The 22,157-nt window shown below is 41.1% G+C and overlaps 1 protein-coding gene across 3 annotated transcripts in view; it reads left to right on the top strand.

Annotated features, from left to right (window-relative positions):
* Positions 1–9,970: 9,970 nt before the first annotated feature.
* The window catches only part of LOC136433353 (saccharopine dehydrogenase-like oxidoreductase), a 43,451-nt gene continuing 31,264 nt past the window's right edge, over positions 9,971–22,157 (top strand). Inside the window, exons 1-8 of one of the 3 annotated variants that reach the window (XM_066425484.1) lie at positions 9,971–10,173; positions 12,017–12,126; positions 12,844–12,924; positions 14,350–14,479; positions 18,470–18,519; positions 19,119–19,252; positions 19,986–20,106; positions 21,113–21,232. In XM_066425484.1, coding sequence (XP_066281581.1) covers positions 9,993–10,173; positions 12,017–12,126; positions 12,844–12,924; positions 14,350–14,479; positions 18,470–18,519; positions 19,119–19,252; positions 19,986–20,106; positions 21,113–21,232 — 927 coding nt within the window. In that variant the 5' untranslated portion in view covers positions 9,971–9,992. Of the gene's footprint in view, positions 10,174–12,016; positions 12,127–12,843; positions 12,925–14,349; positions 14,480–18,469; positions 18,520–19,118; positions 19,253–19,985; positions 20,107–20,452; positions 20,573–21,112; positions 21,233–22,157 lie in introns of all 3 variants that reach the window. The other 2 variants (XM_066425483.1, XM_066425482.1) reach the window with 2 other exon arrangements.

Genomic DNA, 22,157 nt, shown 5'->3' with positions numbered 1-22,157 from the left:
ATCATTCAAAACGTAAAAGTATGGCCCAAAAGACAACAAAACACACAAAGCTTAAAAAGATTCGTTTTTTGTCGATGAAATTCGTTGAGTGCTTTGTCAATTCGATTGGCCGCAGTTACGCCGCCAGCTAGCCGCGGGTCCAGTGAGAGGGGGGCCGGGCTGGCTTCCCAGTCCACATTAATCATATGCGGAAAAAAGCAACGCTTGTCTATGGAAATGTTGAAAATGTCGATACGCCAAGAAGTTGAAATGGTTGATTCCCTCATCCATTTTCCCAAATTAAGAGCTCAACATGCGTCAGCTTCGACAAATACCTGGTTCTGGGCCTATGGGACAAACCACAATTTTTCAACCTCTGGTTGTTCCCGTGAGATGCGGACATACGAGCGTGTCCATTTGGAGGTAACACTGTACAAACGTTCGACATGACAATTAACACCCGCCTACTTGATTAACAGCCCTCTGTTGTCGTAATGCCTAATGGAGATTACAGCCCGATTTCGCTCCATAGGCTGTTTCGTAGTAACGTTTTTTACAAGTAGCACGATGCGCATTGAACGAAGGACGTATTCTATAATTCATCCGCTCGAAGTGAACATGTATCAATCTAATTTGTTTCTATTGCCGAAAATGACATACAAATTTTCAAGAATAGGATTTTCCGATTCAACCGGCGTTTTCACTATCAACGTTATGAGTTGTCACATATGCGGTGCCACCAAAACTAGAAATGGGGGGGGGGGGGGGGGCTAAAATAGGATATGTGTATATAAAATCTACAAAGTCTGTCTTATCATTGATCCTTGTTCAGGCTGAATAGTCTTCCTACCGGATTGAGGCAGCTGAATTATCAAGACACATCACAGGAAACCCAACAGAACCAAAGGAAACATACAATGCCCGATACGATATCCAGCCATACGTCACCGTTCTTATCCCCGATTCTGGCTTTGTTCCTTGAGGTATTCGGGTCCAATTAAGAGAATTAGAATCGCTGTAAACCGATTCGTCTGAAAATGGGAACAATTGGACTTGCGGGATTTAGCTGGTGGTCACGAAACCTGTCAGCAGCCTTACCTAATTGGTACTCATTGACTCTGATACGCGAGACAGACCGCTAGTGTTTCTCAGCCACACTTCCTTAGTGGAAGAGGAATGAACCAGTTCATCTAAACCACTGCCACGAAACAGTCTAAATACGAATAGTTGTGATGTCGCCAAAGAATCTGACACGGCGCGTTGTACAGATGTAGCAGACTAAAGCCCCTGTCACACCTGTACGTGTATACAAGTCCGCATGGGTTGCGTATTAACATGTTTTTGTTTAGGTTAAGTTTGCAGCCGAAGAAGTGATTTCTTAGGTTCGATCACTAGGCTGCACAACGGCGGGTCAAAGTAGAAAACAACTTTTCCCCCGCAAACCTTACTCAAACCAAAAAAAAATGTTAATGCGCAACTCACGCGCACTTGAATATATATATATATTACGCACAAGTGTGGCAGGGCCCTTAGTTTCATCATCGGAGCGCATTCAACGGATGGTCCGATGACATGCCGCACAAGAGGCCTTAAAGATTCTGCTCTTGACAGGACCAGTCGACAGTTCCTTACCCTTTGTCCACCTTGACCATCGTTTAGTTAAGATTAAACGGCCATATGGAACGTTTCTCGATGATCACGGCATGTGGACAACAACGCATGTGTTCAACCAAGTGCTGCACAATAGGCTCAAGTCTAAGACCCGGTATTACAAGACGTATCTTGAGACCGCAGGCCTGTGGTAATACTGACTTGGCGACGTTGACAGAACACAACACCCTCTTATTAACCAGCGAAAACACAAAAGATCGACTTTCGGCTTAGCAGTGAGCTGCCTCAACCTGCGCAACCTCGCCAGGAAGGTGATCTGGTGCTCAGAATTCCTGCTGGCCTCAGCACGACACAAGGAGGAAACACGATATTTACAGTTTCATTGTACCATTCAGGGTCGCCCGAACCAGACCAGAAAGTTCATCAAGTCTCCCCCGTGTGATAAATAAAATGCTTGGCCTACGACATTTTACTATCTGGATTTAACATAATATACACGGGGTTCTAGATGAGTTCAGCACGCATACCGTGACCGCCACACAGGGAACTTTCCTCGTGTTGATCTGGTGGTTGCCAAGGCCTCAGTAATGGATACATCCAGTGATAACGGTTAACGACGGGGTTTATTGGTTACGACGGCTTTGTTGTTCCCATCGGGAGAACCGAATACGACCTTTTTGAAGTTGTCAAACGAACTTTGGTCACTTTTCCTTCAAATTGTGGCTACGTTGTTCACATTCCATTCTACACGTCACGTGACACCAGAAACCAACTTTACATTCCATGTTCCCACTATTGTTTACTTTACGTTACGATCAATATCCGACTCATCCAATCAGATGGAGGATACCCAACCAGAGAGGGACACTAATAAACTGTGGCTAATGGAAGTCACGCATGGGGCATACTATGGTGGTTGTAAACAGTAGTGGCCTCTCATCGGCCAGGAAAGGTTGTCCGTATGTTAAACTCTGATGGATAAACCTTTGCCCTCAAGTGTCCATCAAAGTGCAGCTTCGGTTCTGGGATCTTCTGGTCCTCATGTGTTTTCGTTTCGCCCCCCCCCCCCCTCGCACAAACAGTATCATTCAGGTCAACATCAGGATAAAACCAAATGAAATTCTGAAACAGCACAGCAGCAAGGCCTAGCTTTGGGCAGTCCACTCTTTATTTCCTGTAGGAATTATATTGGAACTATGCCATTCATATCTTGTAACGTCTAAAAACCCGAAGTAGAAAAAGGTCAAACTTAACAGAGAAGCCGCCAGCCTGGACCTGCGGGTGTTTCCCACTGGCATCGGCAGTTGAGTTGGACGTGATAACTAGAAATTCGAACTTTTGCGCACAGGCCTGTCTTTTGTAAGGAATTAACAGACGGAAGATATCCCCAAAAGAACCAGATTTACGAGCAAAGCTTGGGGATAAACGAGCGTTTTTAAACCACAATGGACGTGTCATGTTTACCGGCAAGAACAGTCACCCACAGTGTTTTCCTGCAGGCATTTCATACCATGAACTCTTGCGGATGTGGAAGACTTCTGGCTTTGGAAACTTGGGTAAATTCACTCAGCACGTATTCAGGAAAGACCACTGACCTGTGAGTGTTCGGGGATAGACTGGAGACTTCCTTGTCATTCAAGTGTTCATCACGTGTTGCAAGTACACAGTTATGCGAAGCGATATGTATAAATGGATAATTATCAAGTAGGGGCTAATTGCTAACCTTAACTACTTAAACTTATATCAAATTCATTTGTTTTCCCTTGATAAATGGTTCACTTGAATTAAGAGAGGCTCCTTGACGTACAAGACCCAATCTACATATAACGTCATTGAAAGAAATAACTTTCTTCATGACGATTTGAGGGCAAAGAACAGCATCATAGACGAATTCGGTCTCGTAGCTTTCTTAGGATAGTTTTATGCTGATGGAGAAGTGGTTTATCTTACTTTGTTCAATTAGCTGTTACGTGACTTCTAATAATAATAATAGGATAGCCTTAGAATTAGCATTTGAATGTCCGACGTTCGTCTTCACAACAAAGAAAAAGGACAGTAGAAGAGAACTGCTGATAACTTATCAGTCACTGTCACAGCGACGCCCTTAATTGCAGGATTCTCATATGACCCTTGTGTTGATAAGGGTAGACCCGGGTTACGTAAGCGCTAGCCCAAATACGCGGGAGGGCGGAAAGACAGGAAATTAATACGTCTTCCATACGGAACTGCTGGTTACTGAAGAGGGAAAGGTCTCCCTGGTTCATTTTCCACAAAAAGGCACGGCACTGGGAGTACATATATCTGACCGCAGAATTCTGGAGGAATCTGGAAAAAACGTCCTATCGCCGGGCGGGGATGGGGCGGGGATGTCAGCCCATCTGTTGATACATTTACTAGTATCAAGTCCAAAAAGCGCTAAACCACGGGATGAATGTGACGTTGGAACTGCACCACCCCGGGAACAAGTGCATGTTAAATGTTAACTACTTGTACCAATTATTCGAGAACTGTCAACACAACGTGTAATCGACCTGGCAGACATGACAAGAAGTCGTAAACAGCTGGGATGTCCATGACACATGGGTTCTCTATGCCAGCCTTGACCCGCACCGTGTGGTGTTGTCCTATATATGGGCAACTGGGTTGACAAAGTTGACCAACTAACCCAGACTCTCAGCGGTGACCTGACATGTCGGCGCGCGTGGATGACGATGGATGACTTTAGCTTACCTGCTCCGTTCTTTATAGTTTTTTTAGTAACGTTACTTAACCCTTTCCCCGCTGAGGTTTGAAGTAATCGATACGAATTTGGTACATTGATGAGCCAATAACAAGGAAGAGATGGGATCCGTTAGTGGTCTCGACAGGGTGATAAATGAATCCTCACACTGCGTTAACTTTGATCTATTCGAGTGTAAACTGTATGACTTGTAAAACGATGTACAAAGCGCATTGATACGTCCACACGCTATTGATACCAACTTTAGAATCTTTCACGTCAGCGATCCTCTGTACTGTCACACCAGTCTCATCTCTCGTTGAACAGAATAAATCTAAAACGCAGAAAGTAAGCGGAAACCATCCAGGAACAGACGTTTCATCAGTGGCAGATTATTACTGGTATCTAGAGCGCGTTTTCAATTCCAAATTCCGAAAGCATTAATGGAGGGAATAATTGGAAACGCAGGAAAAATCACAGAAACGAACACTGACAAATTCGAAGCGACAGCGTAATAGACCGATCCTGTCGAACACCATATCGAACGAATAGAAGACCCATAGAATCCCCTGTTCTATTCAGCCCACCTCCGTCAAAAACAGCGTTGGCGGGGCAGAAATGGCACGTGTAAAGCAGGGTACGTATATCTGGGACAGGTTTTCCACTGTATTGGTTGAATGCATACTCGGAACAAAAACGAATTTAAAAAAGAAAATAGAACGAGCACTCAAGGAGAGGAAGCTTGTACCACATGCTGACAACTACAAAGTCCGCTAGCGCAGAGTTTCGTATCTTCAGTTACTGGTGTGTGAAGCTGGTTAACTTGAAAGTGAACAGGGAAGTAAAAGGATGCATTTTAATTCTTAGTTACTAAGTACCATGCAGCTGTTATGCATGCAGTCAATATAGTGGGAACCCTGTCACAGATATATGAACCCTGTTTTACACGTGCATCGGCTGCTTGCCAGAAACTGGGCGCTGATGCCCACCGACAAGGGAAAGCTATGCGGCGCATACCGCTTTAACATTGACCGAAAGCATTACGCTCTCACCGCAACTACACCTACCCCTCCTTAAACAACTCTACCCGGTGGATACAGCCTTCAACAAAGAAGACATAGCATTCTTATTTGGCCCGCTCTGAAAAGGTTTCAGTGCCACAAAAGCTAAACCGAAGTCAGTGGCATTATTTTCAACCTAGCCGCGGCGGCCATGTTTGGTCCGTCAAACCCTGTTTTTGACGGAGGTGTTCGAAATCGAACAGGGGGCGTGGCTTTGGGATCGGTCTATTGAGCTCGTGCGAAAGTGCTGATGTGGTTCAAACTAGATGTTATACTCAGATTACGGGTACATGCATGATAGTGCGCATATGAAGTTGTCACATGAGTTACGTGTACACAAATATCGATGATTTCACTTTACGTTTATTGCCTGTTAGACAATAAACAAGCAATTCTATACAATGCACGGATCAGCTCCATATATCATATTATATCATATTACATTTGCTAGACACCCCAAGGGAACAATGAATGGTAATACGTCTTGTGTACATGCCTCAGTTTACCGCACAGTTCAGAGTGTCTCTCTGGAGTCTTGGCGCTTGTCTACGTATTTTAAAGACTTCAGGCCAGGATGAGTAGAAGAATGAAGTATAGTCTAACTTAAGTCACCGAAAAAGGTTACAGGGTAAATATCCGTAGTTTTACAGCGAATTAACCACTCTCTTCTTTGCAGATAGAATGCTGAAATAGTGTCAAACCTGTAAACGTCCCCTTGGGAAAACTTCATGGGATAGTAATATATGATCCATATAGTAATATATGATCCATATTTGAATAGAACATAATGTAACTACTCTACAAGCAGAGGAGTGGGTCCGGCAGGTTTTTGACGTGTTTTAGGCGTTTTTGTCGGGCTTTCTACTTTGTCATGTTTTTTTGTCTAGCCAATCCACACGTGTTGGACCCACTCCTCTGCTTGGAGAGTAAATGTAACATGTAAGAACCTAATACAACGTACTTATCACGGTAAGAGCCAAACACAACGTGGTATGTAAAAACACAATACAACGTAATATATAAATTCCAAATACAACGTAATATGCAAGAACACAACACAGCGTGATTATGTCAGCCAAACAGGACGTTTGTGGCGGAGGGTCGATGCAAGAGATCACGTGCGGACGCCGGACACATCACACACACCACGATGTAATCACCGGGTATGTGCTCATGCATCCATATACCTGTGTGTCGGTTCCGTTCCGATGTAATGACTCAGCTGGGAATACCCTGTGTAAATGGAAGGTGGTCCATCTGCACCTGGCAGGAATGCGGTTCTCCTAATACAAACAATGAATCTACCGCTGAACCCTACCTTACTGTCTGCGCAGGCTGATTCTGAGCACACAGTCCGGACGAGGTCTGCATTTCTTAGACCAGCTATCCTTGTGCTCTGTATTCCCACCTGGATCCGCCACATCAAACATCTAGTATCCAGAACTTCACAGATGTTGACAAAGCTTCAAGCTATTGTATATGACGTTGATACACTAGTTTATTGCCATCATTATCATACAGACGTATCCAAGTTGAGGCGGCTCCTAATTCATACTCAGAATTGGAGGGAGTTCATTGAAATAAACAATGAACAATAAATCTTTATAACATAGGGACTTCCTTTAGAGGCGTATGTTGAATACACATCATAATGCAAGACTGTAATGCTAATGCTATTGCTACAATTTATAGTACAGTACAAAGCATCGTATTGTCACTGAAGCACGAAACGTATGCGTCCAGGGTATACAGATGGTAACGTTAGTGGTAGCTAAACAAGAGTGCCTCTCACCGGTACCCGTTCTGACTACCATGTGAAACGTGTGATTGCACCTAACGTTACACCATATTAGTAAAACGCCCATTGTAGGTATACGGCAGCATCAGTTGAAAGGACAAGTGGTACAAGGAATCTACCTGAATACATCAACTAGTTTACGGTATGTTATTACTTTTTCCAACTCCAGCAGTTTTATATGAACTCGTGAGGACTTATCTATGAGTGACACACCGTCAATTTGTCGAACCTAAGCCACATCTGCACAGACCGGGCCGTATCGGAGAGATCATACGAGTTATGACCACCAGAGCCTATTTGTCGCAATTACTACTCTTCTATGTCTGAACGACTTTAGTGATACTTTGCCGCAAAGGCACATCTTGTGTCCTGACTCTTTGCAGTAGCTGTGCAGCAGTGTCGTAAGTGACGTACAGACTCGCTCATCAGAGAAAGGGACATTCCATGGAGAGTCTTCCCGGTGGCGGAGGAGCCTAACAAGCCTGATCCGTCGATCCGGCATCAGGTTTAGGATGGGTATTTCAAACGACAGAAACGACGTCTATTTACTGCCTGGTTCGCTGTTGCCTTTGTTCCTACATAACAAACCTGGCCTAGCTCGTGTCAGACTAACAGATCTAACCGACGCAGAGTGCACGGGTTCCTCTCATGGCAATGGCCTACAATAGACAAGATTTCATCTCACAAGCCAGAACACTAGTGTCCTGTTTAACCTTCTTAGTATGTGCTCATCCGTGCACTGAATCTTCACGACTTTTAGTTTCAGTGTCAGCAGGTAGATCTAAAGGGTCAAAGATATTCGTCGATCATGACTGGAGCTCAGAGAAAGGACGGTTGTCTGTTTACTTTTTGAAAGTTCCGCATCTGTACTATATTCTTTGATATGAATCAAGGATTATTGCATTTTCTTTTAACCGCTTTCATGGTAAGTGGTTGGCGCCGATATGTCTCTTACTCGAGGCTTTCAATAAAGAATGTCATCACAAGAGTCATCGTACATCCTTGGCCAAAAGCAAAGATGCATACAATTCATTTCTTAGACAGTGTCGGGCACCTTCTATGTGATTATGGTTTTATAACGCTTCACAAGATAAGTTATAAGCAGGTCAAACAAGTTACGACAATATTGTAGCTTATAATTATCTATTCGGCTTTCAGATTAAAAACAAATCTGAGAGGAGCCGATAACAGAAACAACGTAGTTCCTCTACAAGACCGGCGCCTCAAATGCTGGCATAACAAATGAAAAAATACTAAGCCAAATATCAAACTAATACTAACATCTAAATACATAGAATGATGCCAAACTCTGTTAAGTAATAGTGAATTAAAAGATAAATAAAGTGGAATAACTTATTGCATTTGTTATTTGATTCCACTTTATTTATCTTTTAATTCACTATTACTTAACAGATTTTGTCATCATTCTATGTATTTAGATGTTAGCCAATAGAATAAACAGCTAACATTAAAAGTCAAGAATTTTATCACAAGCTTATCAGGTACTTCACTTTTTGCCACAATCAGTATCTGCCAACGTATACAGCATAAACATGACATTTGTGAGATGCACAGAGACGATAATCTAAACTAAATCGCATTCAAAATGTATGTAAGTGTTTTTCATCATAGGTGGTTGATGTACAATGTCTACGAGTTTCATCATTTGACTAGGTACATGGTAGACATCGGTCACAGATTTACTTATCACCAAAGTAGTTCGTGAAACCAGGATCAAAAGATAGCGGGTTCTCTCCGACGCCATTGGCGTGACGTATCAAAGTTGACTTTACGTTATCGGGATCGTTTGGCTGACGGCCGTTATTCGATGTTAGCGTCGATGCGCAGCGGTCGTAACCAACAGATGTGTTGGGAGATAGACAAAGAGACAAGGGCGTTGAGGCCTAATGTTCCGAAGGTGGGTTTAGCTGACAATACCACTCTCATTTGGACCACTTGCCTTTTTATCAGCACAAGTGACGGACGGGATCAGGTTGAGTCAAAAGATGTCACTATGACAGTGATTCTTGTCCGTACCCGTGATAGGAATGAATACGGCACGTTATGATTTAAGAGATAATTAGACCGATAGGAGGCAGAGCGTGTGGACGCATTAACATGTGGTTCGTCATCTCATAAAGCAACTAATGCTTTTTCAATTGATCAGGTGATCAGAAAGTAATCTAGATACACAGACATATGATAAACGATCTAATAATAGAATAGGAGCGTCTCACTAAGAGTAATAAAGGTTTAATGGTGATGAACACCGAAATTCACAATAAAGTTAACGCCAGAACAATCACTGTCTAGCGTGATTAGGTACGTTCACGGAGAGCATTATTACCACTTTCATTGAGCAATTAAGCAGACGCCAGCACATTACCCTTTTCTACGCCGAGTGTTTCACTACATTTAACGGAAAGGGGAAATGTATCCGAGGGTTGTCACGAACCGTTAGCGTCAAACTGACTTAACGTTGTGCCGCTTTATAAACGTTACAGCCACTTAGGTGTAACTTGTTAAGTCTTACACACGTACGAAACGTTCCGATTTCAGGTTCAACAGCTTGCTGAAACAAGCGTCTATTGTCACAAATGCCATCCCGTGAATACCTTAGCCTTGAACACGATAAAAGTAAAAGGGAACAATTCATAGACAGAAAGATGCAAGTATCATCTTCCGGAAAGCCCGTTTCTTTTCTATCTTTCTGTTTATTTATCTTGTATCTTATTTTTCTTTTATTATTGTTTATTATTGGGTGTGCAATGGCAACTCGCTGAAACCTACCCAGAATCCCCTGACAAAGTGACGTCATATCAAAATGGCTACTTCTAAGAAATACGACGTTGTTGTGTTTGGAGCGTCAGGCTTTACCGGCCAGTATGTGGTCGAAGAGCTAGGTCGTGTCACTTCGGAGGAAGAAAGGGGTCTGACTTGGGCCGTGGCGGGTCGCAGTGAAGATAAGCTGAACAAAGTCTTGGAGAAAGCGAGCGCTACCATCGGTAAGTGGTGTAGCCTATAATTTGGGGGAGGGGGGCCAATGTCTTGGACAGGGAGGGCGTTACCATAATTTTTTCACGTTAGACCTGGTTATTACCTCGCCACCTTTGTGCGTTCTCATTTTCATAGCAACTTTCTTTTCATATTAATTGTAGCATGCGCAGTGGAATGATCTCGGTACTGACAGCAACAACTTATTAATGTGGCCGTATGTATATTAAATCTGTATGACTATGACCCATATCTGTTGTGGACTTTGACAGCTGGACTTTGCAAACTTCTTGGACAGTCACAGCTGTGATTTGCATATAGTAAAGGGCTGTTTAAAAATGACGAGGGGGGTTCAATGACACCCCAATCAGGTAAGCCCCCCAGTCCTGAGTCATGAAGCTTCAACCCCCTGCAATCCAGTCCTATGTCATCAATCCCCCCCCCCTTCAGTTATTTTTTTGAACGGCCTAATGACCAATGTAAGACCAGCTATAAGCATGAGGATTCGAACTGCCCTCAGCCTAGATTATCTTTATTTTTTTTCACGATGCACGTGACTGACCTGTGGTAGATCATTCCCTGCAGGCAGTTGAATGTGAACAATAGTGACATGTCAGACCCTCCTGTGCTCTCACCTGGTTGTACCTGTCAGGCAGGTAAGCAATTACCAACAGGTGGTCACAGGTCAGTTGGCAAACAAAATGTCTGTGACACATGCACAAGACATATAGATAACTGATAAGAGGAAACCACCATAACTGTTATCAGATCTTTTTATATCATATTTGATGCTCATTGTTATTTAGAAAATGGAGTTTACCTTTTATTTGACCTGTCAAGGGACTTAAGACTTTGAAAGAGACCACCAAAAATGGCCAGTTGTTTTTTATGCGAAAGTGGTCACTAGTATAGTACAGGATTGATTCTGATTGTGTACAGATTCCCTTAGCATACATTGTTTTTGGTATAATCCTGCTCATTCCAAAAATGTACTGTTTTTGTTATGTATGATAGCTTGAGAAAAATATGCTTTAATGTTAAATGTTACAAAAATTCACAGTTTAAAAAAAAATGTATGACGTATGATACTGATAGTTTGAGAGTATGGTATTTACCCAACAAAAGTCCAGACACACTAAATTATTTGTGGACTACCACTAGTACCAGGACGTTATTATCTCCACTTAGGCTAGACATTCACTAGACAAGCACTGGACTCCAGGATTGGCTTAGTGCCAACCACTTTCATATGCTGATGTCACATGAGAAAAGCATATTATTCTAGGTATGGTAATGTATAGAGTAGAGTATACCACAGTAGTCTAAAAGGGGTGTTTATATAATTACCTAACTAGATATATTTGGTTGATGATAGATTTCTAGTAGTGTTCCTTCATTACCTTTAGCTGTAAAATATGAATAGGATAACAAAATTGTTATATCAAAATTTTTGTATTTTTTTTTGTGGGTAGGGCCTGGGCATTCTATGGTTGTCAGTTTGAGCACTATCTCAGCAAGTTTGTTGATATATTTTTTAAAATACATTTTGATTTATTGTTGGTAAAACCACATTCAATGATCATATTTGAAACCTTTTGTTCATTTCCCTCACTTTCCTTATTGTTAAAGTTATATCTCAACTTCCTGAAAAACATTATATCAAGCCCTGGCGGTGCAGTAACAATTTTCTAACAAACAACACAGTTTTGATTGGTATACTTCACTTGCCTGTCTGTTGTAGAGTACTTGGCATATCAAAGTTTTGAGTTATCAGTGATTGTAGACACTGGTAGCTTGAGGGAACAAGCAGCACAAATGATGCTGATTGTTATTATTCTGGTGGTGAATTTGCAGGAGTAGATCTGAAGGATGCGGTGGATGTGCTTGTGGCTGATGTGGAGAAGGAAGAAACCCTGAACGACATGGCTGCCCAGGCACAGGTGGTGCTCAACTGTGTCGGTCCTGTAAGTCAGCAACTTCTCGAGATTCAGTTCACTTCTTGACATGCAAGTTCATCTGTGTCACTGTTGGTAAATGACATTATGAATAAAGACCAATATTGGAAGAATTGGTACTTACCCAAATTTTCGCTGACCATAGACCTGTCTACTGCTACTTCTGGGATAAGTCATTAGAGACTGTAAGATTGTGAAGTTGTGAAGTTCAGGCTTTATTAATTCAGTTCGCTTCCAATCATACCAGAAAGGTAGCTACTAAAGATAGTTTTGACATACATGTATATAACGTCATTATTGGCCGAGATGAATTTGATAACCTTGTTATTTCATTGTATGCTTAGCATTATAGCAAAATTGATACAAAGTCTTTCAGATAGGACTGATGAAGGGTTATTACATAGTTATGTTATAGATTATTTGATTATTGAACTTGAAGTACCTTTTCAGTACATGACATGTATATTACTGAAGCACTGTACCACCAATCATTAGGGTAACTTTGAACTTTCTAATGTAAGATTATCTACCTATTCATCGTCAGTCACCTTTTCCTTTCCACCTCAGGTGAGACATTGTCAGCTTTTAAGCTATGTTGGTAACTCAAATAGAATACATCCCCAGTTTGTATTCTGGAAAACCTTTTCAGCACAAAACCAGGTGTTGTTGACAAGTATGGGGTGTTTAGATATGCTCTGATGATTCTGTTGTCCCTGTTGTATGCAGTACCGCTTCTTTGGTGAGCCAGTAGTGAAGGCTTGTGTGAAGAACAAAGCCCACCACATTGACATCAGTGGGGAGCCACAGGTTGGTTCATATATAAACTGCAATTTTCATCTGGTTGGCATTTCTGTGTTCTTATGAGAACGTTGTAAAGTGTGCTTATTTGTTATCATCCTTGCTTTATTATATTGATGGCATCCCTACTTTAAAAAAATCTTAACTACATTATCAAAGCTGATTCTTGCTAACATTGAAACAAAGCATGGATCTGCATGGGGAAGCTGAAGTAAGGATAACTGTAATTACTTCTTGGTGTGATATTAACAATCCATCAAATGCACATGCCTAACTATGATGTTTCCATCTGGCAAGCCTTTCAAAATCTGCCTCATGTCTTATCATTCATACATGGAGAGGGAAGTGTCTGTATGATTAATTAGTTCTCCTTCCCATCCAACTGTGAGATTCTATGACTGGCGGCTGTGAATTAGACAAGTCCTACTGTGTCAGAATTGAATATCAGAGTCATAAAAGGAGCAGCGCTTCTCCTCCCCTATCTCCATCTATCTGCGGTCCCACAGGACCAGTTTGCTCAGGCAGCAGCCTTATCTCCCCCTGCAGTAGGATAGACACACTCCCTTGGGGAACGACACATTGTCTAATGTCTTGTCATTAAAGCTTACAGAAGTATTTCAGTGTAAGATGCTCAATATATTTTGTTTTATTTTGCTGAAGAGGATGTAAGATCCTCTGTCTTTGGTCCATGTAAATGGCAAGTAATAGGAGGCAAATGTTGGCAGACTGTACATGGTATGAAACTGATGTTCTTTTTTTTTTTGACAGAAATGTTTTAAATAGAATTTTTAGAATGAAAGTATGCAGAAAATACATATATAATGTAGTCAAATCCCCATGGGATGACCCAGCTTATGAATAAATGCAGGAATCTGAATATCACACTTTTTAGACAATTCTCAGATGCCTAGTCTGGAATCCATACCATCGGGGGCTCCTCGATATCTCTACGGCACTAGGAGTAACCTCCGCCCGCTCAGACAGCTTAGTCCGCTCGGGGTGTGTTGACGGCCTTGGATTAGATTACGTCGCCACCTGGGAAAGTAGGGTGGCTAGAGGCTGGGACCAGGCTACAGATGCCAGACAGAAAGATCTGCTCCAAACCTGAGAACATCACTGTCCTTACCCTATTGGCCTACAAGCTTAATCCCCAAATTAATGTATCAGATATGAAATATGTCTGAATTTTATTGCTACCAGGAAAATGTTTATTGTTAATTGTTGCCAAAGTGTAATGAAGGAACGTTATGTGATGGTGGTTCAGTCACTTTTGATGGGTGGGTGCATTCAGTTGTAATCATATTATCCTAAAAACTATGGGCTTGTCCACATAGGAGGGAATAAGTTGGATATTTTTTCCTTTAATACAGTTTGTGCTCACACCTGTGAACTTATTGTTACAACTGAATCTTCTTTGCCTTTGTCCATCCTAAGTACCTGGAGTCCATGCAGTTTAAGTATGACGAGGAGGCCAAGAAGAAAGGAGTGTACATCGTCCAGTGCTGCGGGTTTGACAGTGTTCCTGCTGACCTAGGGGTCTTGTACACTGTCCAGAATTTCCCAGGTAAGACTGGAACAACAGATAATAATACTAAGATGAGCTACCATGGGTGGATCCAACAGGTATTAGGTATTTGTAACTTTCTCTTTTCCAGTGCCAGTGCAAAAAGCAATTGGGATCAATGTAACTGATCTTCTTAGTTGGCCATGTTTTATTGTTTTATTTGAAATCATCACAGTGTGAAAGGGAGGGCAAAACAGCTGCATAAGCACCTTTACAAGCCCCCACTGGCATCGTAGACTTGGACATTTTGTTTGTGGAGCAGAATATTTGAGTCTGTATAGCAACAATACCATGTGCAAAATGCAAAATGGTATTATGTTGTGATGTACCTGGGTCTTAAATTCTGAAAAGCCGAATATTTTCTTAATAGGGTTTGCTGAGACAATGTGAATATAATGTAATGGGTTTCAACTTGCTAAGCATTTGTGTTTTTGCTCAATCTACTTCAGGGAGTTTTGTCAGCAGTATAAATATGTTCTGTTGGCATTTGTCTAAGAGCATAATCAGTCTCTTTTTGCAATCAAAATTTAATTACTTAATATTTTCTATTTGCTATTAGTAATGTTAGAATCTATCATTCTTGATTATTTCTAATTGTACATTTGCACCTAATCATCCCATGATGAACTCTTTATATTGCTTCTCAGTAATGCATAATTGTGGTTAGGCAGACTTATGCATAGTTGCCCTACCTGTTTCAACCACAACAGATATGAACAAATGTGAAGATGATAAGAGGCCATGCTATCAATCAATTGTAAATGTCTCCAGGCATAGATGCAATTCCCAGAGAATGCAATATTTGTACATGTAGCAGGTAATGTGTGTGGTGAAGGCAGCAGGCACTGCAGACAGAACACCTCAACTCTTCATTGCAGTTTTATGCCAAAGGATAGCATTCAAAAGTAGTATTCCCAGGAAGAGAATTGGGAACCAAACAGCACATATTGACTGTACTGATAGTCAATGTATGACTTGCAATCATCACATCTGTCCAGCATAATTTCAAGCAATCGTGTTGACATTGGGAAATGACTGTTTGAAATAAATAATCCATGATGAAATGTTATGTATTGTGATACCAAATGTAAATCTATATCTGTATATTATCAGTATGCATGGTCACAAGCATCTACAGTATGTTGCAAAGATAAAGCTACTATCCCATGTCCCATCACCCCTGAAGGGTATGTTACAATGTACCCATCAGACCCATGCGATTCTTGTGTTGGCCTTTACCTGATGACACATCTGGGCCATCTGTGGAAAGGTCCTGATATTCCATGTCCTTGAATGGAGCATTACACGTACCTGCAAAATCATGTACCTGCAAAATAATGCAAATCTGTTCAAATCCTACTTTTAGACATGGAATGAGTATACTAGTACTTTATTAATGACCTTCCTTTGTCTTTGAGTTAGTGCAAATCAGTTTGCAGGAGATCATCAATTTTGTAAAATATGACATATATCCAGAAAAAATGCACATATTACATAATGCTATTCAAGCAAACTTTGATGTTTAACATCTGTTAGAGAGGTTGTTACTAGTATTTGCTGCCCTCCCTGGTCCTGGCCATGCTGGCAGCGTCAAGATAACGTCTCAAACTTGGGCTGGATTAACCTTTCCAGCCACAGTGGCAGCAAACTGCAGGTGTTGTCAGTACATAATGTAGGGGCTTTAGCCCAATGGTTAGAGCAACAAACCAGAACTTTTATCATAGCAACACGTACAAATAGCACATACATGTACATGGTAGAACTTACCAAAATTATTATTATGTGTATAATTATTATTCGGTGGGCCGTGTATTATTATTATTGGGTGGGCCGACTACTCTCTCTGGCTCCGACAAGCTTACAATTGGAAGGGCTAGATCGCAAGGATCTGGACAAACAAAATGTATGTGTATATGCTTTGTAGCAAAAGCTTCTTGAACAGCTCAGGTATAATTCAAAACCTATAACAAATTGTGTCATCTTGGGAAATGTATTATTTTCAATCCATACCTTATCTTCAATTTGCATCATGTTGGATCCATTGTACATGTTCTTAACTGCAAAAATAAAGACAGAGGGCTGTTGTAAATGTTCATGGCCAGCAGTGATATTTCATTTCAGCTCCTCTAAAGACAAACTTCCAATACAGATCCACATTTATGAAATATTGCTGCAATATATTTGCGTTGGCCAATATTGCAGTCCTTTTTGCGTCAGCATATAGGTGCATGAGCCAAAACGACTTGGAGTTTCCTGGCAGGTAGAACTGTTCTCAGATGTTTATGATTTCATTTCCATAAGCCAGCCAATGTCTTTGGGTTCCCATCAACTTTGCAATAAGGTCTAGAAGCTGGGATCAGCCTGGTGACTGGAAGGCACCATCTCTATGTTCTACGCCTGAATGATTCAGGAGGCAATACCATCACTCACATGGCTGTTCAACTTTTACATGGCGGAAAAGGCTGGGTAATGTTCCAGTTGGTGCATTAAACATCAAGAACTTGACAGTTCAGTCTGCAGCCAGTTGAAAGTTTTATAACCTTCATCAGGTTCTGGTCTTGGATTTATGATATGGAGAAAATTAAATGTTTATGAGGCGTAATATTGAGGTAGCTGGTAAGATGTTTACTGCCTGCATCCAAACTGGTCAGTTAAAGGTATTTTTTATACTCCTGTTTATTTTACTTCTTATTAGCTGTTGTTAATAATTCACCAACAAGGATTCAAAGCACAGCTCTGCTGCTTTGCAATGTATATCCTGATTTCGGACAGTCTGTGAAATACAGACATTTTACTTCTTACTCTGTCTTATGAATAGGATGGCCATATGTTAGATTTTACTAAGTGTCTGAAAAAAGTGCACATGGAAGTTCATCAGAAAAAGGTTATTCATGAGTAGCAGTACTGACCTTGGGATTTCTTTGTTTTGTGTATTTGTTGGCTGTGAAAGATGAAATTACAAGATACTATTGGTAACGTTACATCATGGTATTCTTTTGTTATGTAATATAATGCTGTGACGTTTGTCTTGATATTGGAAGCTTGATAGCACAAGAATTGTGTGTGGACATGTTCTGTGCTAATCCATGGGATAAGGAGTGGATTTCATTTTTAGGACTTAAAACGTCATGTTGTAATGGACATTAAAATAATTGGATGGTAATGGATTGTAGGTTCTTCATCCTGAAATTGTGGGTGATTAATTTGACATGCATGGCTTGTTATGCTGAGCGGAGGGCAAGAGCAAGGTCATGCTGATGGGTACATAACTACATCTGCATGTATTACGGTCTGAGGTAGCTGTAATGACGTTTCAGGGAAGTGAGCAAGTTATACTGGTACATGTTACAGGTGTCTTTTAGAACAGATGTTTAGAAATTTGCTTGATGGGACCGACAAAAATTTCACCATCCATCCAAAAAATGTGAACTTCATGACATGAAATTGATGAAAATGTAATTTTGTAGGTTTAGAATGACAGATTTAACAACGAAAATCATGGGCTCCCAAACTATGAGTGGCCGGCATGGAAAAAAATTGAAAGCTAGAGACAGCCCTGTTCCTTCATCGAATTCTCCCAAACTATGAAAGGTAGAAGTGCGTTGGCTTTGACGAACACCTTGTTTCTCGGAAGTAACGCAATCCAGCTACTGGATGGCATGGGCTCCCATCTTGATAACATACAGACCTCTAACTCGTCTAAGCCTACAGATACCAGGAGAAGCATAACCTATTCCATGGAGTAATGGTATGTCTCCAAACATGTTTTGAGACCAAAGATATTCATCTTTATGCAAATCAAGATGTGTTGAATAATGTATGCAGTTTTTGACTGCCTATTATATTAGAACTATTCTTTACATCTCACTGAACATGGCCTTTTTAGTGGGTCATCAGTGAAAAACATCTACTAGTAGTCTCTAGCATAGATCAAATTTTCCATGAACTTTTCAATCATTAGAGTTTCTGAATGTCTATTTTAACTTCCAGGGAGGATAAATACAATTGAGAGCTATCTCAACCTGAGTGCTGGGCCTGAGGTAAGGTCTTGGTTTCATACTTCAAAATGTTCATTACATTGTATTCCCAAATACCTACAGCAAAATATCTATTTTGTTACAAGGAAACAACAAAAAAATGCCCAAGTTTATGTATAGCATTTGAATGGACTCGAGAACTGTGCAACAGTCTCTGTTAAACTGACTGACCTGTCCATGCTGTGGCCCTCACCTTCTCACCTGAATACATGCCGTAACTTCAGAAACAGGGAAGCACATTCTATTTTTCGCCCCTGCAGTAATAAGAGCCTATATCTGGTCTGGGGAATGGTTTCTATGCAGAACCAATTTCAAAGTAAAATTGCTGTCATTTATCAGAGTTAAGGGCCCTTAGGCTGCAGGGGAGGCCATTTTTAATACCTTTGAGGTATGTTGTTCTTTAACCTTATGAGAATGGGAATATAATGTGGTTTACTCCTTTAAGTGTCTTCGATTATCAAATCCATGCATTTAACTGATGATGATCATATAGTATATAGCCGATTTGTGGGACCTGATGTTTTGTTATTTCCTACAAGCTAAGTTGAAACCAGGATGAAGGATAGATGCATTACAACAGTCGTTTCTGGATGCTGTTTCAGGGAGCAGTAGGACATTACGCGACATGGCAGTCCGCCATCCACGGATTGGCCAACGCCGAAGAGTTGAGAAAACTGCGCAAGGATATGGGCACCAAGAAGCCACTACCCAAGTCTGGACCCAAACTGGAGAACAGGTTTGTCGTCTCATCTAATGATACTCAGAGTTAGACTTCATCTCAGATGAATACACAAATGTTATTTCTGCCTAATTGTTTCATCTCAAATGTTAGAAATGGTGGCTTGTTTGAGGCAATAAAAACGCTACAAGGAGAGTTAGATGGATTAGACAATAAGGATGAACAGGAAATAGGATGTGAAAATGGACATCTAGAATCACTTTAGAGGATGGGCGCAGTTTCACTGTTATTGAGTTTTGCCACCATGACTTAAAGTTATGGTACATACTAATGGCCTCCTTGTCCTTATCTGGCAGGTCGAGGATATCTCTTCTCATCTGCTTGCTAGTGTTTGGAACCATTTGGATGCACAGTGGCTTGTCGACATTTGTTTTACTGTCAGTAGTAATGTAAGACTAGAAAGGCTACATTTTTTAGAAAATGATGTCCTCATTAGCATAACGCACATTCTGTTGTATTCACCTTTCCTAGAGCTACCTACACCTCCAATATGACATCTGTAGCATTTGCCATAAGAGAAATATAAGTTTCTGCATTAATAGAGCTGCGACGCTACATCTACTTGGTTTTTTTACAGAAGAAGAACACACCAGCAAAAAACAATACATTTCCCCTATACCCTATACAGTGTACCCTATACCGGGTATAGGGAGGAAAATATAATTACATGAATCCACTAGTGCTAGCCAGTGTTACAGTGGTCAGTAAAACTTAAGTACCTGTGTTTCAGAGGTCCTGCCCACTGGAGCGAGATGATGCAGAAGTGGTGTGTGCCTTTCCCTGGTGCTGATGCATCTGTGGTCAGAAGAACACAGAGGTTCCTCTACGACAATGCCGGAGAAAACTTTCCGGTAATGTCTGCTGTAATTTTTCTTTACAAAGAATGTGTATACAGAAGTAAAATCAAGTTTAAGATTTTGAAAAGCTATTGATTATAGATTTAAAAGACTAGAACTAAGTTTATGCTGGCATATGTAATCAAGCCTTCAGCACTATGAGTGCTATAAGGCATCATTCTAGCTCTATGGCAAAAATGCTGTGGTACACAAAGATGTAATGCATGGATTAAGATGTTTGCTTCACTTTGTTTTCCACTGTCTTGCCTGGTCTGATGATGTGTAGAAGAATCTGCTTCCTAAAAGCTGGTAACCCTCCAGCCCACATGAAGCAACAGGAATTGACAGATGTGTTATGTAGGTTCAATATGGTGCCTACGTCAGCATTCCTGATCGAATAGACTTGTTCAAGTGGCAGGCTGCCTCCAAGGTGGTGACTAGCCTGGCTGACACTGAGTTTGGACTGGGCTTGTTGGAAGAGGTAGGAGGTAACCCGAGGTGTCGCAAGCACGGAGGGTCTCGGACTTGAAACGCTTCGGCAGATGGGAGGGCGCAATATGTGCCCAAGTCTCTTAGCCTCACATCACACCATCTCCACGGGAACCAGACCAAGGCATTTTAAACCCTGTCTTTGTTCTAAATTGTCTACAGGAGTGATGATTATAAGTCTGTGAACTAGGTAGGGTGGTACATGTTGCCAGCTGAATATTATCAAGAACTTTTGGTTCTGGTTGACCTTGTCTGGCTCCTGTTGAGATGTAGGATGTAGACAACACTAGTACTCAGATGGACATGGACATGTTGTTTGCCACCCACTAGTATTACTTTCATGCATACCTTATGTGGGTATATCTTCACACCATTTGGATGCTGTATTGTTTATCACAACAATCATCTTTATACACCCATACAATCCTACATTAAAGCTAATGTTCAACATATCCAAGTCCATCTGAGCAGCACGCTAGCACAAGTTCTACTCACCTATTACACCCTTTCCTCTTGCTGTCTTTTGCTATAGGTACAGTTTGGTGCCTACGTCTGTGTAGCAGCCTTCAGATACTTGGTGTTACTGATGATTACTGGGGTAGTCTTTGGTGTCATGACCAAATTCAGCTGGGGACGGTGGCTGCTGTCTAAGGTACTCAACTAACACTTCCACTACTAACCCTGCCCCTGGGCTGTCACATTTTCTGTTCTGTTCACTTGCCAGCAAGAGAGGAAAGTCACAGTGTGTTGGTGTATTTTACTGTGATAACATCTGACAAGTTTCAAACCAGTAGCCCAACAATCACTGAGTCTACATTATCATTCAGAAATATGTACAATAAAAAAGGAGATTGGTAAAGTATTATGCAGCATTGATAAGAGATTATGCATTTAGATATGCCTATAAACCTCTCCACCTTGCTTGGTAATGTGTAATTATGGGTTGCCACTGAGGGTAAGTCTATAATCAATCATCTCTGACAGGTCTAAATGCACATGTGCCTCATTTGTGGTGTTAATAGGGTTCATCGGCTCAGTGTAAGAGCTCTAATCATACCCCAGCCTTGCAGCACAGACTTGTAACAAAACTCCAAGTCATTCAACACTCACGTCTATGTATCAACTAACCATTACTGGTGCATTTGTTTTTGTTACTTTGTAACATTCCACATGCTTTGTATGTGTGCAACAGTTGTTACCCATGGAAATATCATTAGGATGTTTCCATTTTGATACTGTCTCCCATGTTATGAATTGTAATGTGAACCGTGTGTATAGCTCGTCCTGACAGAAAAGTGTGCTAGTGGTGAGGAATGATTTGTATGAGGAAATGACATTGTTTAATGATTGACAAAATTCATTTGTATCTTTTGTAAAAGTGGTTACCTATGGAAATATAACAGGAATGTTTTGATTTATTGTATCTCATGTTATAAAAACATGTGTATGGCCTGTCTGGATGGAAAAGTGTGGAAAGATGTATTGTTTAATGATTGAAGAAATTCCATATCTCCTTTTTGACCTTCTGATAATAAGAGGAAACTTCAGTTGGAAGCTATGGTGGTGGGGTGTAAATT

This window comes from Branchiostoma lanceolatum, chromosome 4, assembly GCF_035083965.1.
Source record: "Branchiostoma lanceolatum isolate klBraLanc5 chromosome 4, klBraLanc5.hap2, whole genome shotgun sequence".
NCBI classification, from domain to species: Eukaryota; Metazoa; Chordata; class Leptocardii; order Amphioxiformes; family Branchiostomatidae; genus Branchiostoma; species Branchiostoma lanceolatum.
Note: the sequence above shows the minus strand (reverse complement) of the source record. Positions and strands in the feature narration are given on the sequence as shown.